The 16,971-nt window shown below is 35.9% G+C and overlaps 1 protein-coding gene across 1 annotated transcript in view; it reads left to right on the top strand.

The window, feature by feature from the left end:
- Positions 1–585: 585 nt before the first annotated feature.
- Cps1 (carbamoyl-phosphate synthase 1) overlaps positions 586–16,971 on the top strand; it is a 101,762-nt gene continuing 85,376 nt past the window's right edge. The window contains exons 1-3 of the mRNA XM_048344179.1: positions 586–772; positions 13,245–13,354; positions 16,039–16,183. Coding sequence (XP_048200136.1) covers positions 647–772; positions 13,245–13,354; positions 16,039–16,183 — 381 coding nt within the window. The 5' untranslated portion in view covers positions 586–646. The remainder of the gene's footprint in view (positions 773–13,244; positions 13,355–16,038; positions 16,184–16,971) is intronic.

Raw genomic sequence — 16,971 nt, 5'->3', positions numbered from 1 at the left:
AATATAATATATAATATCTTATAAAATATAATAGTAATGATATAATATTAACCCCAAAATGATGAAGATAAATGTTTGTAGGAAATCATAGTTCCTGTTGTTCTTTACACAACATTTGGTTTCCAATATCTTTTGCCAGTCAGAGAATGGTCGAGGCTAAGTATCTCTTCATGTTAAATAGGCATCATCTATTACACAAATGTAAACTTTTGATCTGTATTGTTATTAGAAAGTTATTGCTCTTAAGGTAAATGACATTCCTAAGGTTGTCCACGGTGCCTGGGTCATTCTATTCATCTACATAAGCAATTCCTTTGGATGACTGGTTTTCTACAGAACTAGCATTATTTCAGCAGGAGTAGATAGTATTTGATGTGTTGCAATTCATATCTGACATGTCCATGAACATCTTTGGACATCACCTTGGGAGGAGGGGTTAAGAGGAGGAGGAGGAGCTGTTGTTGAGGACATTTAAAGGCAGAATGAATGGACATTTAGAGATCACCGTGTAGTCAGTCAGCTTTCAGCACTGACTCCTCTGACTCTGTCTAAATTTCTTTCATATTAATTTGAAAAGCTTGGAAGAACAAAGATCTCACAAGTTGTACGTGATTTCATTTAATTGTAGTCACAACCCATCTTCAAAATGACGAGGATTTTGACAGCGTGCAGAGTGGTGAAGAGCCTGAAGAATGGCTTTGGTCTTGCCAATGTGGCTGTGCAGCGGCAGTCAAAATTTTCCAAACCTGGCATCAGGCTCCTTTCTGTCAAGGTAATTCCCGTATTCCTCCTTTCTCATGACATTGCATGGGCCACAGCTTAAGGGGGAGGTAAATGGGTTCCTGGCAAAGTAAATACTGATTTGAACACAGTTCCAAAGTGCGAATTTATTATTTACCTTACTGTAGAACCTGTTGATGTAGTAAATATTTATCTTTGTCTTCTTTCAGTATTTTGCAGCTAGCCTAAAGTATAGTCATTGTTCCTATGGACATTTTTAAAGTACACATCTAGAACACAAATATTAAAAATGAACAGGAACCCTAGCTCTGGTTCTGCCTAGATACTATTGCTCATGGTTTGGGTTAAAAAAAAAAGTGTGTGTGTGTGTGTGTGTGTGTGTGTGTGTAGGTGAGTCACATTACTCTAAGAACAAATTCACAGTTTTCATTTTTCAGATAAGACAATAGTCAAATAGTAGCTGATAATTCTGTTTGTCAATGTGAACCTAAGCTGAGGAGCTAGTTTAGGAGATGAACATTGATTCATTCTTTCTCCCTCATCCACCATTGCATTGTGGTTTTTGTAGAAACTTTTGTCCTTTCCAATAACTTTATTCACACGTATGTTACCAAAGAAGTCTGAAATGACTCCCTAGGAACTTGGTCAAGGGAAATTTAAGTGATCTCCATAGTTTTAAATATACTGCTTCTTTAGTAAATACTATCAATGATAAAGTGTGAAAAATCTCACTGTATGTTGATGTAAAATGAACTCTCTATGTGGATGGCTAAAATAATTTTGAGTATATTGCTTGTATTTTGTCCATTCACTGTTGACTAAGAATCATTCTGGTACTATACAACATGTATTCTTTAGGTTGGTTAAGTCAAGATTCAGTGGATTTTTGTCTTTCGAGGAGGGGTGGGGGGCTGTCCTTGGGCTTGAACTCAGGGCCTGGCCACTGTCCCTGAGCTTCGTTTGCTCAAAGCTAGCACTACCATTTGAGCCACAGCCCCACTTATGGCTTTTTCTGTTTATGTGGTACTGAGGAATTGAACCTGGGCTTCAGGCATGCTAGGCAAATACTCTACTACTAAGCTACAGTACCAGACCTTGGTTTTAATCTTGACAGCTTCAGTGTTATCCAATGTTCATAAAGTCTTGTATCCTCATAGGAGTAAGGGTAGGAATACAAATGGAGGAAAGATGAGAGTGAGAGGTCTCAGATGTGACAGGGATTAGAATTTAATTGTACAAAATCCAATAAGTACTCTGTATTTAACTATAACAACCAGAACTACAACTAAGTGATCAAATATGTGAACAGGCTAGTGGAGAGAAAGGAAAGAGAGGGGAGAGGTAGAGGGAAAGGGAAAGAGAGAAGGAAAGGGAGAGAGGGAGAGATGAAGAGGGGAAGTAAGGAAAAAGTAAGAAAAGGAGAGAAGAAGGGAGAGAGTGAGTGAAGGAGGGGGAGGGGACAGGGAAGAGAGATTATTCTAGGAGAAGGGAATACAATTATTGATGTACTATAACTTAAGATATATTATAACTTTGAGAAGCTTTTTACCAATTATATAAGAAAAAATCATTCTAAATTCAGAAAACCAAAAAAATCATTTTCTTAGATTTAGTCTACTTATAACAAGAAATCCTATGAGAAGAATGTGCTAAGCTCTTGTTGAATATATAGTAACTAGGTATAAACTGAGAGTGAACATTTGGTTTTAGTTAATGTTAGTAATTTCTCAAGAACATTTGTATATTACCACAGAAGGAGTAAGTAACAGTAAATAATAGTTACTTGTTCAAAGATGGGTCAGTTGGAATATCTCTTCCTTCTCATTGAAGTAGACAGGTAAGGATGAAAGAGTCTCTATTAGACATCAGAAGTAGAGAAATGAGGTGACTACTTAAAATGGCAGATAGGATTGAAATTACAGATTTGTAGGAGGAAGAAGCCATCATTTCATGGTGTACAACCCATTACTCAAATGCTATCATTACAGGCTAGCATTTTGGAAGAATTCCAGGCAGGAAAAGATAGAAATTATTGAACCTCTATGTAATGAATTAAAATCCTACACACAGTCTGAGGGGATGTGTCCTATTGTCCACATATGTTCAACTAGTCCTGGACCTACATCTTTTCTTTCTTTCTTTTTGAAAACTCAATGATCTATGAAAGATGCATCCACATTTATCCTTTGTTAATGGACATTATAAAATCATTAGGGTACAGTTACACAAGGAGAGTAAGAACAGTCACTAAAGGTTAGTGCACATATACCTAGTTGTCAATAGGAAATGGATTGTGAAAGATTCCCTGTGGTCAGATATGTAAGCATTGACCTATAAGCCAGCTTTAGTTTTCCATGTCTCTGGAGGTCCCTTTTCCTTTTCCTTTGGTGACACATAGATAGGACAAGTTTGATGGCAGCAGAATTTAAGGAGTTTAATTGTTTTCCTGTGTGTGTTTTTTTTAAATGTTTGCATGTGGTTAATATTTGTAGAGTGGGCCTTTCTGGTAGCCAAAATTGTGTGTGTGTGTGTGTGTGTTTTAAATAGGTTAGAGGCAAGTATTTCAAGGTGTCCTAGGTTTTTCAAGGCAACTGGCATCAAGAGTATAAATGGTGAACAAGCATAAAATAACAGAATTTGAGCACTATAATCTTATTTTTTAAATTGGTACTGAAAAATGTTCCGAGCTAGTTATTATGGTTGCACTGGTATAGTGGAAAAATACTGCAGATAGGGAATTAGAAAACCTGGATTCCAACCTCTGTGATATATTTTCTAATGTTTTGACCTTGGTAATTCACATACTTGTCTGAACTTAAATTTTGTCATCCATAGTGTGGAAACAATTCTTGATTTCCTCAAATGATTGTGTAGGCATCATACAAGTTTAGGCTTACAAATCTCTAAAACACTTAAAAAAAAAGTGGATGCATTGAAATCTTTCCATCTATTTAAATAGAAGGATTTAGTTGAGGGGTAATCAGAATTTCCTTGTATTTTTCATGGGCTATAAACTATTACAATGACAAATGTTGGATAAAATCGTTACCTGTTTATAATGATTCTTTTGCCTTTGACTTAACATTAAACCTATGTCTCATAAGATTTATCATAATGAATCAGATTCAAGGGCCATAAAGTAAAGTCTTTTCAACATAATAATTCATTGCTAGAAAGCAGTATTGGGGTGGAGGTATGATCCATCAAGAGGGGATGCCTATCTAGCAAATGTGCAGTCCTGAATTCAAACCCCAGTACCATAAATAATTAATGCTAAAAGGCAGTATGTAAGACAGAATCTTCTATTTCATTCATTCACTCATTCATTTATTCTTTACCAAATAAATATGTTATGGGAGGGCATACACACAAAAGATAATGAGAAAGTTTGTAGGCACATTGTGGATTTAAATATTCTGAATTCACAGCTTTTAGGCTGTTACCAGGAATAAATAGTTATATTTGCAAATTAATTTGTGAACTAAAGGTATTAAATTGAAAGTTTAAGTTTCTTAGGAATAGGAAAAATTTCAGTAAGTACAACTTCTAACGTGAATCCACTCATTTTTAGAAATGGCAACCTGTATTGCAATTAAACTAAGAAGCCAACAGTTGAAATGTTTCCTTGGTACTTCAGAAGTGAATATGCCCTAAGAGTCATTATTGTCCTTGAGCGACTCATTTTGTACAATTTTACATTCTGACTGTAATAGAGAAGTATCTATTCAGCTCAATCTAGAGGAGCTATTGTCTTTTGATTAGAAAGTGGTGACTACAAAAACTCGCACACTGAGAATAATTTGTGATGTAGTAGCTTTAAGAACCATTTATGGAAAGCTAGAATTCATCATTACATTGGAGCTTCTTGTATGTATTAAAGGTAACTTTTAGGAATTAGTTAAGATTATGACACACTTTTAAGAATAAGCGTTTTAGTAGATTTCGAGTGCATATACACTTACGTTAGGGCTAGATTTCATCCATGGAAATCTGTATTTTTGAGCGATAAAATTATGTTCCTGTCCTAAATAAGCCATGACACAAGTAGTTTGGTTTTCTTTTCCTTTTTTCTTTTTTTGGCAGCCGTGGGGTTTGAACTCGGGGCCTGGGTGCTGTCCCCGAGATCTTCAGCTCAGGGCTAGCTAGCCTTGTACCACTTGAGCCTCAGCACTTCTGGTTTTCTCGTAGTTAATTGGAGTCTCATGGAATTTACTTTCAGCCTGCTGTCGACTGTGATCCTCAGATTTCAGCCTCCGGAGTAGCTAGGATTACAGGTGTGAGGAACTGGCACCTGGCCAATTAGTTTGATTGAGAGACAAATTTATGGTTTAGGTGCTATGTTATATTTTATTTTATTTATTTTTGTGATCTCAAGTAAGGGGATTCTCCTCTTTTTATCTTTTTGTTCTTCACTTTTTATACTCTCTCCTCTGTCTAAAATATAGATTTGTTCCTCATCAACAGTTCCTTGATATTTTAAGCTGCTTCTTGTTCTTGTTTTTTTCCTTCCTTCTTTTAGTGCTACTGAGGTTTGAATTCAGAGCCTTGTCCTTGCTAGGCAGACCCTCCAACATTTAAGCCAAGTCTCCAGCAACACTAGGTCAAATGATCTATACAAGGAGGAACTAAGTGAGACACCCAGGGGTGCATTAATTCAGATACTCTTCACGGTTAGAATCCCGGATTGTGCCTAAGGCCCCGGATCTCAAACTAAGAACTCAGGTCTGAGAAATACTTGCTAGCCTGGATCCATGTTTTCTTTTCTCCTTATCCAAATTCCAATTTGTCCAATGTGGAGACCAGATTTCTCACAGTCTAGACATGGAAGAAGGTCTTACTACGAAGGAGATGGCATGATTCCTTGGTCCTCACATCTACATTAGGTTTTCTTCGTATGTTTGACTTAGGGACTTAGAGTAGAGAATATACCTCTTTTGCAATGGCCTTGGCTCCAGGGAGAGTTTTCTCTATCGGAGACTAAAGCTTTTGAGGTGTCTTCTTTCAGCTTCTTTATAGTGATTGAGTCTTAGTATTAATTTCTTAGTCTAAGAGACCTCTAGCTTGATTTTTCTTCATGTGATCTAAATAAGCTCAACTCATGGAAATACTTCTAAGCTTGCTCTCTTTTCTCTTCTTTTCAATTTATTAAATGTTATGCAGTAATCTCTTAAATTTCAGAGAGAAGTTACTGTCTCATATGACATTCTCATAAATATATTGATAGGATTAGTATATTACTACAAAATTTTACTGAATAAGTTTCTTCTATGATGTAGAACTAAACATAAGACCTTGTTCATTTGTTTCTATAGTATAGTAAAAAGTATATAATGTTATTTTATATCCCTTCCACATTCAGAACTATTTGCTGTAAATCATATGCTAAGTACTGTTAAAAAGACCTCATATTTCAAATACATATGCAATAGAATTTTTATGAATACTACATAGTATAATTAAGATAAAATCATTTATAGGTCTGTCAATATAGTTTTGTCCATACACAGAAATATGGAACAAAGAAATATTCAAGAAAATTATACCTCTCCCATTACCTAACCCAAATCCAGACAGCTTTGATATTTTAAGGCTTAGTTGATTTATACTTTGAAATTTTCACACTTAGAAATCCTGAAGAGTTAAACATTTATAACCACAGAGATATCTTATTGGATACTTTAAGGACAGAAAAATATGTTACATTTCTTAATTTCATGTATCCATAATTTAGTATTAAAACTCCAAGAATAAAATTATGGCTTCATTTATTAAAGAAGAATACTTTATAATTTTAAGTTTTTACTATATTACCTGCATAATAATAGATACAAAAATCTGCCTTAGGCTATCTATTTTCCAAAGCTTAGTTCAGTTTTATTTCATCAGAGTAATAAGGCAAACTAATAGCTAAAAAAAAATCAGGTAAGCCAGAAATCAAATACATTATATATAGCTTTAGGCCTTGGTGAAATTGGAAATAAACACATGGGCTTCTACTTTTTTCTGATATGCAAATAACTTACATTGATATACGACTGAACAGCAATATAGCTAGAGTAAATCATTTTCATTTCCATTACTAGTTTGAAGGGATTATTACCTGTGTAACATTTTATATTCTGATCTTTTATGGATGTATTGTTGAGTTAGCTTAGGGCTTTATACACAGAATGTTTTATTGGTGGAATTCTGGTTATCCAGAGGGAAAAAAATCTGCTATTCTTCCCATTTCACAGATGTGTAAATGGTACATTCAACACAAACACACACGTCTACTTTTGTTCATTATGTGGACAAACACTAGAGAATATGTTAGGATTTTAATTAGCTCTCATCTATTAAATGCATCTTTTCAATGCGACATTTTTGTTAGTGCTTTTCTATCAGGAGCTATAGGCGTTTAAACTGGTATCAAAATACTCCTCATTACTTTTCCTGCTAGAATTTTTTTTATTTCATTTACATATGGAATTTTACCTCAATACCACATAAATTTGATGTTTTGTTTCCTTTCTTTGGCTGCACTTTGAGAAGACGTTGTTTAAATAATAATAATAATAACAACAACAAACCAGTATGGCCAGGAATTACATTAATAGAACATTTTAAGACAAGACTGTCTGTAGCTGACATATTTCTTCATCTCAAACCAAGATACTGTCATGTGCTTGTAATGCATCATGCTGTTTTTCATTTTTCATATAGTCCTGTCAGTTCCAAGAATCAAGGAGTTTAATGTCATTTTAGACTTGCAGAAAAGTCTTACATAGACTTGTTTTCAAGTGCCCTCAAAATAAAAGATCCGAAATAAGATCATCAACAAAACATTATCTAGTTCAAAGTATAAGATCAATATTTCCAAATCTAGCTAGGAATCTTCTGGAATATGAAATAATACATGAACAATGTATTGATGATTGAAAAATAATGTTCAGAAAATGCAGAGGAACAGCCTAGGATCAGTAGTAAACATGAGATTCTTTCAAAACCTTTTATAGGGTAATTATAAATTGGGCTTTAACATTTTAGTCTACACTTACTAAGACTAAGCCCTTAAAGTCAGTTTAACATAGCCCCAGGAGCATATTTTCAAAGCTTTTTGAAGGGGACTTTAGCAGTGTGATTCCCACTAATGGTTGTTGCATTATTCTTTTCCTGGAAAGTTCTTTGAATCATCTAGCCTTTTAAATGTGATCTCAAACTGAGAATATTAAAGTATAAAATTCTGGTCATTTTATATGTGGCCCCATAAAGCTAATCAGTCAACTTACTAAAAAATGAAAATAGACCCCAGTGTAATTTTAAAATGAGTTTTAATTTTGATGAGAAATATGTAAAAACCCTAAAGAAATGAGATACTTGAGAAAATATCAGAATTATTTGAGTATCACATGTTAGTGTCATTAAAATATTTTTGATATGATCAAATAGTAATGCCAATGACCACAATGGACAAAACAAAAAATAAATCACTGAGAATGTATGGACATTTCTGTTTCGTGGCAAACCTAGAGAAACAAAGTTTGCATGTCTTCCCTCATTTGTGGTAGATAGAATCTAAGTTGGATGGTATGCAAATGAATAAACTGCAGCATAGTGGAATCTATGGGGAGCTCAAATAGAGTTTTTTAAAAAGACAATGTCAAAGCCCAACAAAATGGGCGCCAGGAAATGGGTACCCAAGCCAAGAGGATTACTTGAGTCCAGGAATTCAAGACCAACTGGGACAACATAGAAAAACTCCAACTTGAAAGCAAATTACTTTTAAGGAAGCTGCTAAAAACTTTAAAGACAAAAAGAATGAAAGGACAGAGCAAGGAGACATGGCACTGAGAAGCATACTGTAAATTTAAATAGCAGATCCAACCAGACCTTGCCCAGAGCATGACACACAAGGGAACATGTTGAAGGCATTCCTCAGACTTCAAGTTAAAATTTTTGACAAGAGGGCTGGGAATGAGGCTTAGTAGTAGAGTGCTTGCCTAGCATGCATGAAGCCTAGGGTTCCATTCCTCAGCACCACATAAACATAAGAAGCTGGAAGTGGTGCTTTGGCTCAAGTGGTAGAGTGCTAGCCATGAGCCAACGAAGGGACAGTGTCCAGGCCCTGAGTTCAAGCCCCAGGTTTGGCAAAAAAAAAAAAAAAAATTGACAAGTGTTTCTTCATTGGAAATTTTAATTTTTGGTTATTTCAAGCATAGAAGAAAGAAAGGCAAGTTCTTTTATTGAAGAAAACTCTGCCAAGGGTAAGAATGATATTTTATTTACTTTTATATTTCTAGGTGCTTCAATGGTTGTTTTTGACATTTTTTTTTCATCAGGTTCCCTTTATTTATTTTATTTTTTATTTTTTTGGCCAGTCCTGGGCTTGGACTCAGGGCCTGAGCACTGTCCCTGGCTTCTTTTTGCTCAAGGCTAGCACTCTGCCACTTGAGTTTTGTATATATGTGGTGCTGGGGAATCGAACCCAGGGCTTCATGTATACGAGGCAAGCACTCTTGCCACTAGGCCATATTCCCAGCCCTCCCTTTATTTTTTTGACTCCTCTACTACATAGCTAGTTCTTTTAATAAGTAGAGGAACTGGGGTGTAGATAGGTACTCAGCACATGGTAGGAGCTCAATGATGTGTGAGACTTAAATGTCTACATGTGAGTAAAAGGACCAACCCGTTTGTGTTTTAGAACTCATGTTCATAGAATCCTTTCCTTTTATTCTACAAATGTACACTTCTACCTTTTATACATTCAGATTTCAAACTGTTACTGGCTGTAGAAACTTAAATTATAACTTAATCTACTATTCTAATTCCTAGTTTATGCACGTCTGTGGACTAGCACTGAGGCTACTAAACTATGATGATAACAGGGTGATTTCTTTTGGACTCATTGTAAAGAAATAGCATTTGGGGAACTGTTAGGGATAAGGAGGGATTTCAAGTAATAGCTCTTTGCTCAGAGTTGCTCTATCAATTCATAGATAAGTCAATTGGCACTCATCATTTTCAACTCATTGGAGGGCAGTGTAGTTAAAACGAATATAAAGGGTACTCTAGGCAATAAACAGAAGCCTTGTAACAATATAGCGTGTAGTGAGACAGAGAATTGGAAGGCCTATAAAACCTGCCCAAAAGAACAAAAAATATAATTAAGGGAGCAAAAGACATATTGAACACAATCTCAGGGACTATTTCAGGCCGCAGTAAATGTCTCCTCAAATATATCTTTAGGCAAAGGGAAGCAAGTAGGAAACTATTTCTATGGTGAGAAGAAGAAAAATACCAGATAGAGTTGTAGAAACAGGCTACCAAGTTTTGGATTTGCTTATATTCATTTTTGCCTCTCTTGAACATATTTAAATAGTATCTTGTACGGTAGATCAGATCATCTCAATTCTTAGATGAGCAAAAGATCAAAGGAAATAAAAGAAAATATGACATTGAAGGCAAAGTCTGGTTCAGAGAGTAGATAGGCCCAACTATCAGTACATAGAAAATAATTAAAACTTGCACTTTACACCCAGGTTGTAGTGCTAGATCAGTAACAGTCATTAGAGTTTCTATTGACAAACTCTTTTAAGAGCCTATTTCCTTTCTTTCTCCCATTTTATGAAGGCATGTTGGTTACACATGACTAATTCCAGAAGAGAAAATAATTTTTCTAGTAGAAAATAGTCTTTGACAGTGAATTTTTATTTCTTGGACCAAAAATTCAGAATTAACAGAAAATATTCCCAATGCATACACTCCTATCGAGAGAGCCATCTCCACAGGAGAGCGTATTGTCATCTTTAAAGACAGATCAAACTACACTTTCCTTTGATCCAAAGTCAGATGCATTATCCACTGTGCCACTGGCCCGCGCCCAAACTACACTTTCTTATTTCTTCAAATAGTTAGCTTTCATATTTAATTACAACTAAACAAAAGTCATTGGCAAAACAAAAGAATATGGTAGATATTGAGTTATTGAGGACAACATGCAAAGTTGATTTTCAAGGTATTTTCTCTGCCAGAGAAGTCTTGTCATCTTTCAGATTAAATTAATTATTGTGCTGGGTAATTCCAAAATCTTTTTAAGTTCAGTGACTGTAAAGGCAATCCCCAACTATGGAAAGAGGGCACCAAGCTTGTGATCTTAAAGGATGATTTCAAGGCTGTAGATAAAACTACTTCAAAGATAATTTTATATGCCAAGTAAAGGGCAAAATTCTTTTTGTTAACTCTGCCCATGGAAACACACATACACACACACACTCACACACACAACACACACACACAGATATTCAGTAGAGAACGTTATTTAATCTTCCTGAGAAATATAAACATGAAGTCCATGTATTATACCTCTGATTAAAAAACCTATGAACACAATGTGTCAAATGTATTCTATTGATTAGGAAATAAATAGTTTTGTTTATAAATAGAATAACATATATATATATATATATATATGTATACATCCAATCAGACATTAGCCAAGTTTAGGACCGCAGTCTACTGTTTGAAAGGCAGTCAAAATGTTATTTTATATGGAGAAATTATCATTTTAATGGCAAGAGGCTAAAAGAATTTTTGAGTCTAAAAGAGGCATATTATCTCAAGATTGTTATGGAAAGATAATGGGTTTTTGTATTTAAAAATGGACAAACTAAGTCTATGTTGGACGAGTATAAAAGCAAAGGTTCAGAAATCATTTACATAGTGTCTGTTGCTTAATACAGTTGGTGTGTGTGTGTGTGTGTGTGTGTGTGTGTTGGAAGTGGAGTTGAAGCAGCAACTCTCAAAGCCATGAGATAATATGGCTGCTAGAGTATGTTTCTGTCTCTGATGACTTTACTCAACCTTGCAGAAAGAATACCAAATGATATTTCTTCCCTACAAGTCCAATTCATATCCAAACCAGCTTCCACTGTATTTATGTCTTTCCTACAATATCTAATTATTTGAAGAATAGCTCAGTTTCCTATAATTTTGGCTCTAACATCCAAGACTATATCATTATGAAAGATTGACTTAAAAATATAAACATAATTATCTCATTAATCCTAAAAAGGACTATATCAAGTGGAATCCAATGTCAGTTTATTATTATACTTCCTCAACTGTTATAGAGATGTTTTTCTTAAAAAATTATTGAAATGTTGGTGTACAGAGTGTTTACAGTTACAAAGGTCAGGTAATGAGTACATTTCTTTTTAATTGTTTTTTGGCCAGTCCTGGGGCTTGAACTCTGAGCCTGGGCACCTTCCTTGAGCTTCTTTTGCTCAAGGCCAGCACTCTACCACCTGAGCCACAGTGCCACATCCAAATTTTGGGGGGAGTAGTTTATTGGAGATAAGAATCTGGAATTTTTCTGCCCAAACTGACTTTGAACCCTGATCCTCAAATCTCAGCCTCCTGTGTATCTAGGATTACAGATGCCTGGCTTGGGTACATTTCTTTTTCAACAGTCACCCCCACTCCTTCATTTTCTCCCAGTTTTCCTGTCCCTTCCCCACTGCCCAGTTGTATAGTTCATTTCCAACACAGTGTCTAGTGAGTATCACTGTTCAGTAAACATTTTCCAATTGTTTTTTTCTATAGAGTCTCTTAGAGTCTAGTCCTTGATTCACCAGACGTAGTTTACCACATTTCTCCCTCTCCTGAAGTTTAGAGTCAGACTTAAACTGTTTCAGCAATAGAATTTAGCCTATTTATAAGGAGTAGATGAGGCCTGCTGCTTAGATGTTTCTCTAATTGTCCCTTTTCTTAGCCAAGAATTTTATAGAAGCTAGTTCGAAGAGTAATACAGCAAAGTAATCAAATTCAGAGTGCCCATAGCCTAAAGAGGGAAGCAGACATGTCTATAATTAACTATGATTAAAAAAAAACAACAAAATACGGTATGCTCTCAGAGCATTTCACAGTGCTTGCTTTTGTGCCAGTATTAATAGAGTGGTAAAGCTCTAGCTTCTTTATGACCGCAAAGCTGGCATGCAGAGGGCAGCCCTGGGGACAAGTCCATCAAAACAAGAGCTCTGGGGAGCACAGAGCTTTGATAGGTAATCTCAAAGATTCCTCCTAGCCTTAAACCTCTGAAAGACTGGGCTGTATGGTACAATTCACAATGCTTTTTGCAAACTCATAAACTTCCCTTACAGCGATACTTGAGCAAAGCTAAGGAATATTAAGGAGGAGAAGATGGACTGCAGCATTTTAACTAAATTGAAGCATTTCTGGCTTGTCAACAACTCCACCAGTAGACTTGGAATAGGCAATGCATGGACATGCTTCAGTTCCTCCTTCAAACCTAATGAAACAAAAAAATACCTGCCGGTGACAACAGCCAGATAGTGACAAGGAACAGAAGAGCAATTCCAAATCTGAGTTTCATTAAATATACTGTGTATTATATATATATATATATATATATATATATATATATATGCACACACTCTGGACTTTCTGTGTAGCTCTGTTTTGTATTTTGGATTATGCTAAAAGTCATGCAATTGTTTCTTTAGGCACAGACAGCACATATTGTTCTGGAAGATGGAACTAAAATGAAAGGTTACTCCTTTGGCCATCCATCCTCTGTTGCTGGTGAAGTGGTCTTTAATACAGGCCTGGGAGGGTGAGTAATGCTTCTATTCTAAGGTTTTATCCACCCCCTCTAAGGAGAGAGGAATAATGGTGTGCTCTCACTCACAGTGGTAAATTGAAATCACTGCACCATGAGATTATACACTGCCCTGAATTTGCCTTGTGCATAGCTTACGAGCAACCCTCCCCCACAAAGGCGCAGATGTGGGCATATGCTACAGCTGATGACAGGAGCATTAGTGCCTTGGCAGCCTCCCTGAAATGGAAAAAAAAAAAGAGACTAAAATTAGTTTTAGAAACGGATGCATTGAGTCTACCAAATGGCTTCTGCAAAGGGATATATGGATTGGAATAGGAGAAAATTAGAGCTGAGGAAAAAGAGTAACACTCTGTGACAACCCATTAGAAATGTCTCACTCATCTTTGTATATCGAATATAAGATATTATGGTGAGAGAAGACTGTCACTCTTCAGGTAATTTATTTTTTGCCAGTCCTGGGACTTGAACTCAGGGCTTGAGCACTGTCCCTGAGCTTCTTTTGCTCAAGGCTGGCACTCTACTACTTGAGCCACAGAACCACTTCCTGCTTTTTCTGTACATGTGGTACTGAGGAATTGAACCCAGGGCTTCATGCATGCTAGGCAAGCTTCTACCACTATGCCACATTCCCAGCCCCCTCTTTGGGTAATTGATAGACCTTTACTCTCTAATAATATAGAGAGAGATCAAAGAGATACACTCATTGTACTAAAATAATTATTGAGAGAGTAGGAATATGGATGTAATTTTTAAAAAAATAATTATTAATTTTGATTGAACTTAGTGTTTAAGAGCGAGGAAGAAGTGTATGGTAACAGGTAAGAATTGGTACCTAAATCAAGTAACCATTCTTACCTAGTCAACAAATGTTTGTTTATCTGGAACCAGGATGTTGAAATTGTGTCTCAGTACTAAGAACAATCATATTGACAACATTGTTTACTCTTTATAAGTTCTTGATTTCTCTACCCCAAAATCAAGGAAACCAGATTAAGTAGAAATTTACAGCTGGAGATTTAAAACATTCTGAGTGAAAAAAAAAATAGAGGACTACATTGTTTCCAGAGGTTTCCCTTATATTTTCAATCAATTAACCTGTAAAATATTTGATGAATTCAATAGAGAAATTTAAGCTATCCTAGAAGAGACACAGGGGCATTTGGTTAACTGATAGAGAAAGTATTGATTGACCAACCTGTCATTATATTATTAATGTGCATTCTTTTCTAAATTCTTGCTTCTTTGCTTGAAGTGAAGAATATTAAGTGGTTTTTTTTTTTAAAAAAAATAGTTCCAATGGTGAGAACACTAAATTACAATGTATGAAACCTGTTTGCAAAGTTTTGCTTCACCAGGCAATTATTTAAGCTTTTCGACAGCACTAATTACTAGCTGTGTTAATATACCTGCCAACAAACAACTGTTTAATATAGATCGGAATGATGGAAGGCACGAGAGTTTTCTTCTCTGTGATAGATTACGGGTAATAAATCTTGTCACATCACAAAAGTCAAACAGGCCTTGATGGATTAATTTGCTTCCAACACTGCAATTCTCCAGGACAAGCTGTATTTATTCACTTAGCAGAGAGTACTGTAAGCTTATGTTGAAAGGGAACAGCCAGTCCTTTTGTGGTAAGAAAGAAGAAAGGGAAAGTAAAAAAAAAAAATCAAATTAATTAAAGATTTTTTTTGATGTAGGAAAGGCAGTCATTTCATAAGATTAGTCCACAGACACTATGTTCCATTGAGAAATGTAGCTTTCAGTCATTGCCTGGGTCACTCAGCAAAATAGTTGATAATTAAGGGGGGGAGATTTTGGTTTTCATCTTCTAGACATGCATTTATAGTATGTGTAAGGGTTCTCTAAAAGAAAAAAATTATCAGTTCCTGACAGGTGAGAGGCATGTGAGAAATTAGCTGATGGAGGCTGTGGATAAATTCCACAGCACTTCAGTCACCCTGGGGAATGTAGAGCTGAAGACTGAGTGCTCTGTTGACAAAGTTAGTTCAGTTGGAGTTAGTCTGGCTGGGGTTAAGAAATTTATGTTGACTACTGCCTGAGCTGAATTTTATTGGTTTCAAGGTTGTCGATTCTATCCCCCTCAGCACCTAAATTCACTTTCAGTAGTAATCCACAAGAAAGATTTGGTTTAACTCAGTCTGAAGGAAGACAAAATATAAGAGGAACAACAACAACAAAAGAATTCAGTTGCAATGTATTTCAGTGTGTGGAGCAAATGTAGCCTTTTACTGGTTTTTGTAAGAGTAATGCTTCTTATTAATTTATATAAATGTGTGTATGTATATGTTCTCTATATTAATATATACAATAATTTATATGTACTCATTTTGTATATAATTTCTATACACATACTTTACATAATAATCTGTGTCATCTATCATTTATTCTCTACCTATCAGTCTAGAATACATAATTGTCATCCTTTGCAATTTTAAGCATAGTTCTCCTGCATTTCTCCCTAATTCATCATCATTGGTATTTCAAAAGAATCATTTGAAATCATGCAATTTAGGAGTCAGAAATGCTTCAAGTCAGGTTGCTAAAATTTGGAGATAGGCTTGTACGATATTCACCTAGTATCCTTTATTTATTTATTTTTTTGGATTCAGTGATTCTGTGTATGTGTATAGATTAACTATATGTTTATGCAGGTACCCGGAAGCGCTTACAGACCCCGCCTACAAGGGGCAGATTCTCACTATGGCCAACCCTATAATTGGGAATGGTGGGGCTCCAGACACCACAGCGCTTGATGAACTGGGACTCAGCAAGTACATGGAATCTGATGGAATAAAGGTAGTACTAGCAATCACTAAGCAGCTAGCTGACTTATTGTTTTCATGTTTTTCAGAATTTATGGTGGGAACTAGGCACAGGTGTCTCACGCCTATAATCCCAACTTCTCACCCTGAGACCTCAGGATCACAGTTACAAACTGGCCCTAGTAGAAACGTCTTTGAGACTTATCTCTATTAACCACTAAAAACTGAACAGTGGTGCTATGACTTAAGTGACAGGGCACCAGCCTTGAGTGAAAAACCTAAGGGACAGGGTCCATGCCCTGAGTTCATTGCTCAGTACCATATAGACACACACACACACACACACACACACACACACACACACACACACACACACCATATACAATCTAGTATTCTAGAATAGGCTAAGTTTCACGCTCAATATTGTAGTACAAGTTGAGTTCTTGTATTTGATCCCTGAATATGTGAGAACAATTTTTTTTCCAGTCCTTTTGCTTAAACTCAAGGTCTTGGCACTGTCCCTGAGCTCTTTTGCTTAAGGCTACCATTCTACCACTTTGAACAACAGCTTTGCTTCTGGTTTTCTGAAGGGTTTGAACCTCTTTCCTCAGATCTCAGCCTCCTGAGTAGTTAGGATTACAGGCATAAGCCACCAGTGCCCAGCATGAGAGTAATATTTAACAAGACATAAAATTTCATGTCTCAACAAACTAGATTTTTTTTTTTTTGGCCAGTCCTGGGGCTTGGACTCTGGGCCTGAGCACTGTCCCTGGCTTCTTTTTGCTCAAGGCTAGCACTCTGCCACTTGAGCCACAGCGCCAC

The sequence above is a fragment of the Perognathus longimembris genome, chromosome 4 (assembly GCF_023159225.1).
Source record: "Perognathus longimembris pacificus isolate PPM17 chromosome 4, ASM2315922v1, whole genome shotgun sequence".
In the NCBI taxonomy this organism is placed as follows: Eukaryota; Metazoa; Chordata; class Mammalia; order Rodentia; family Heteromyidae; genus Perognathus; species Perognathus longimembris.
The sequence above is the reverse complement of the archived record's forward strand: the minus strand, read 5'-3'. Positions and strand labels throughout refer to the sequence as shown.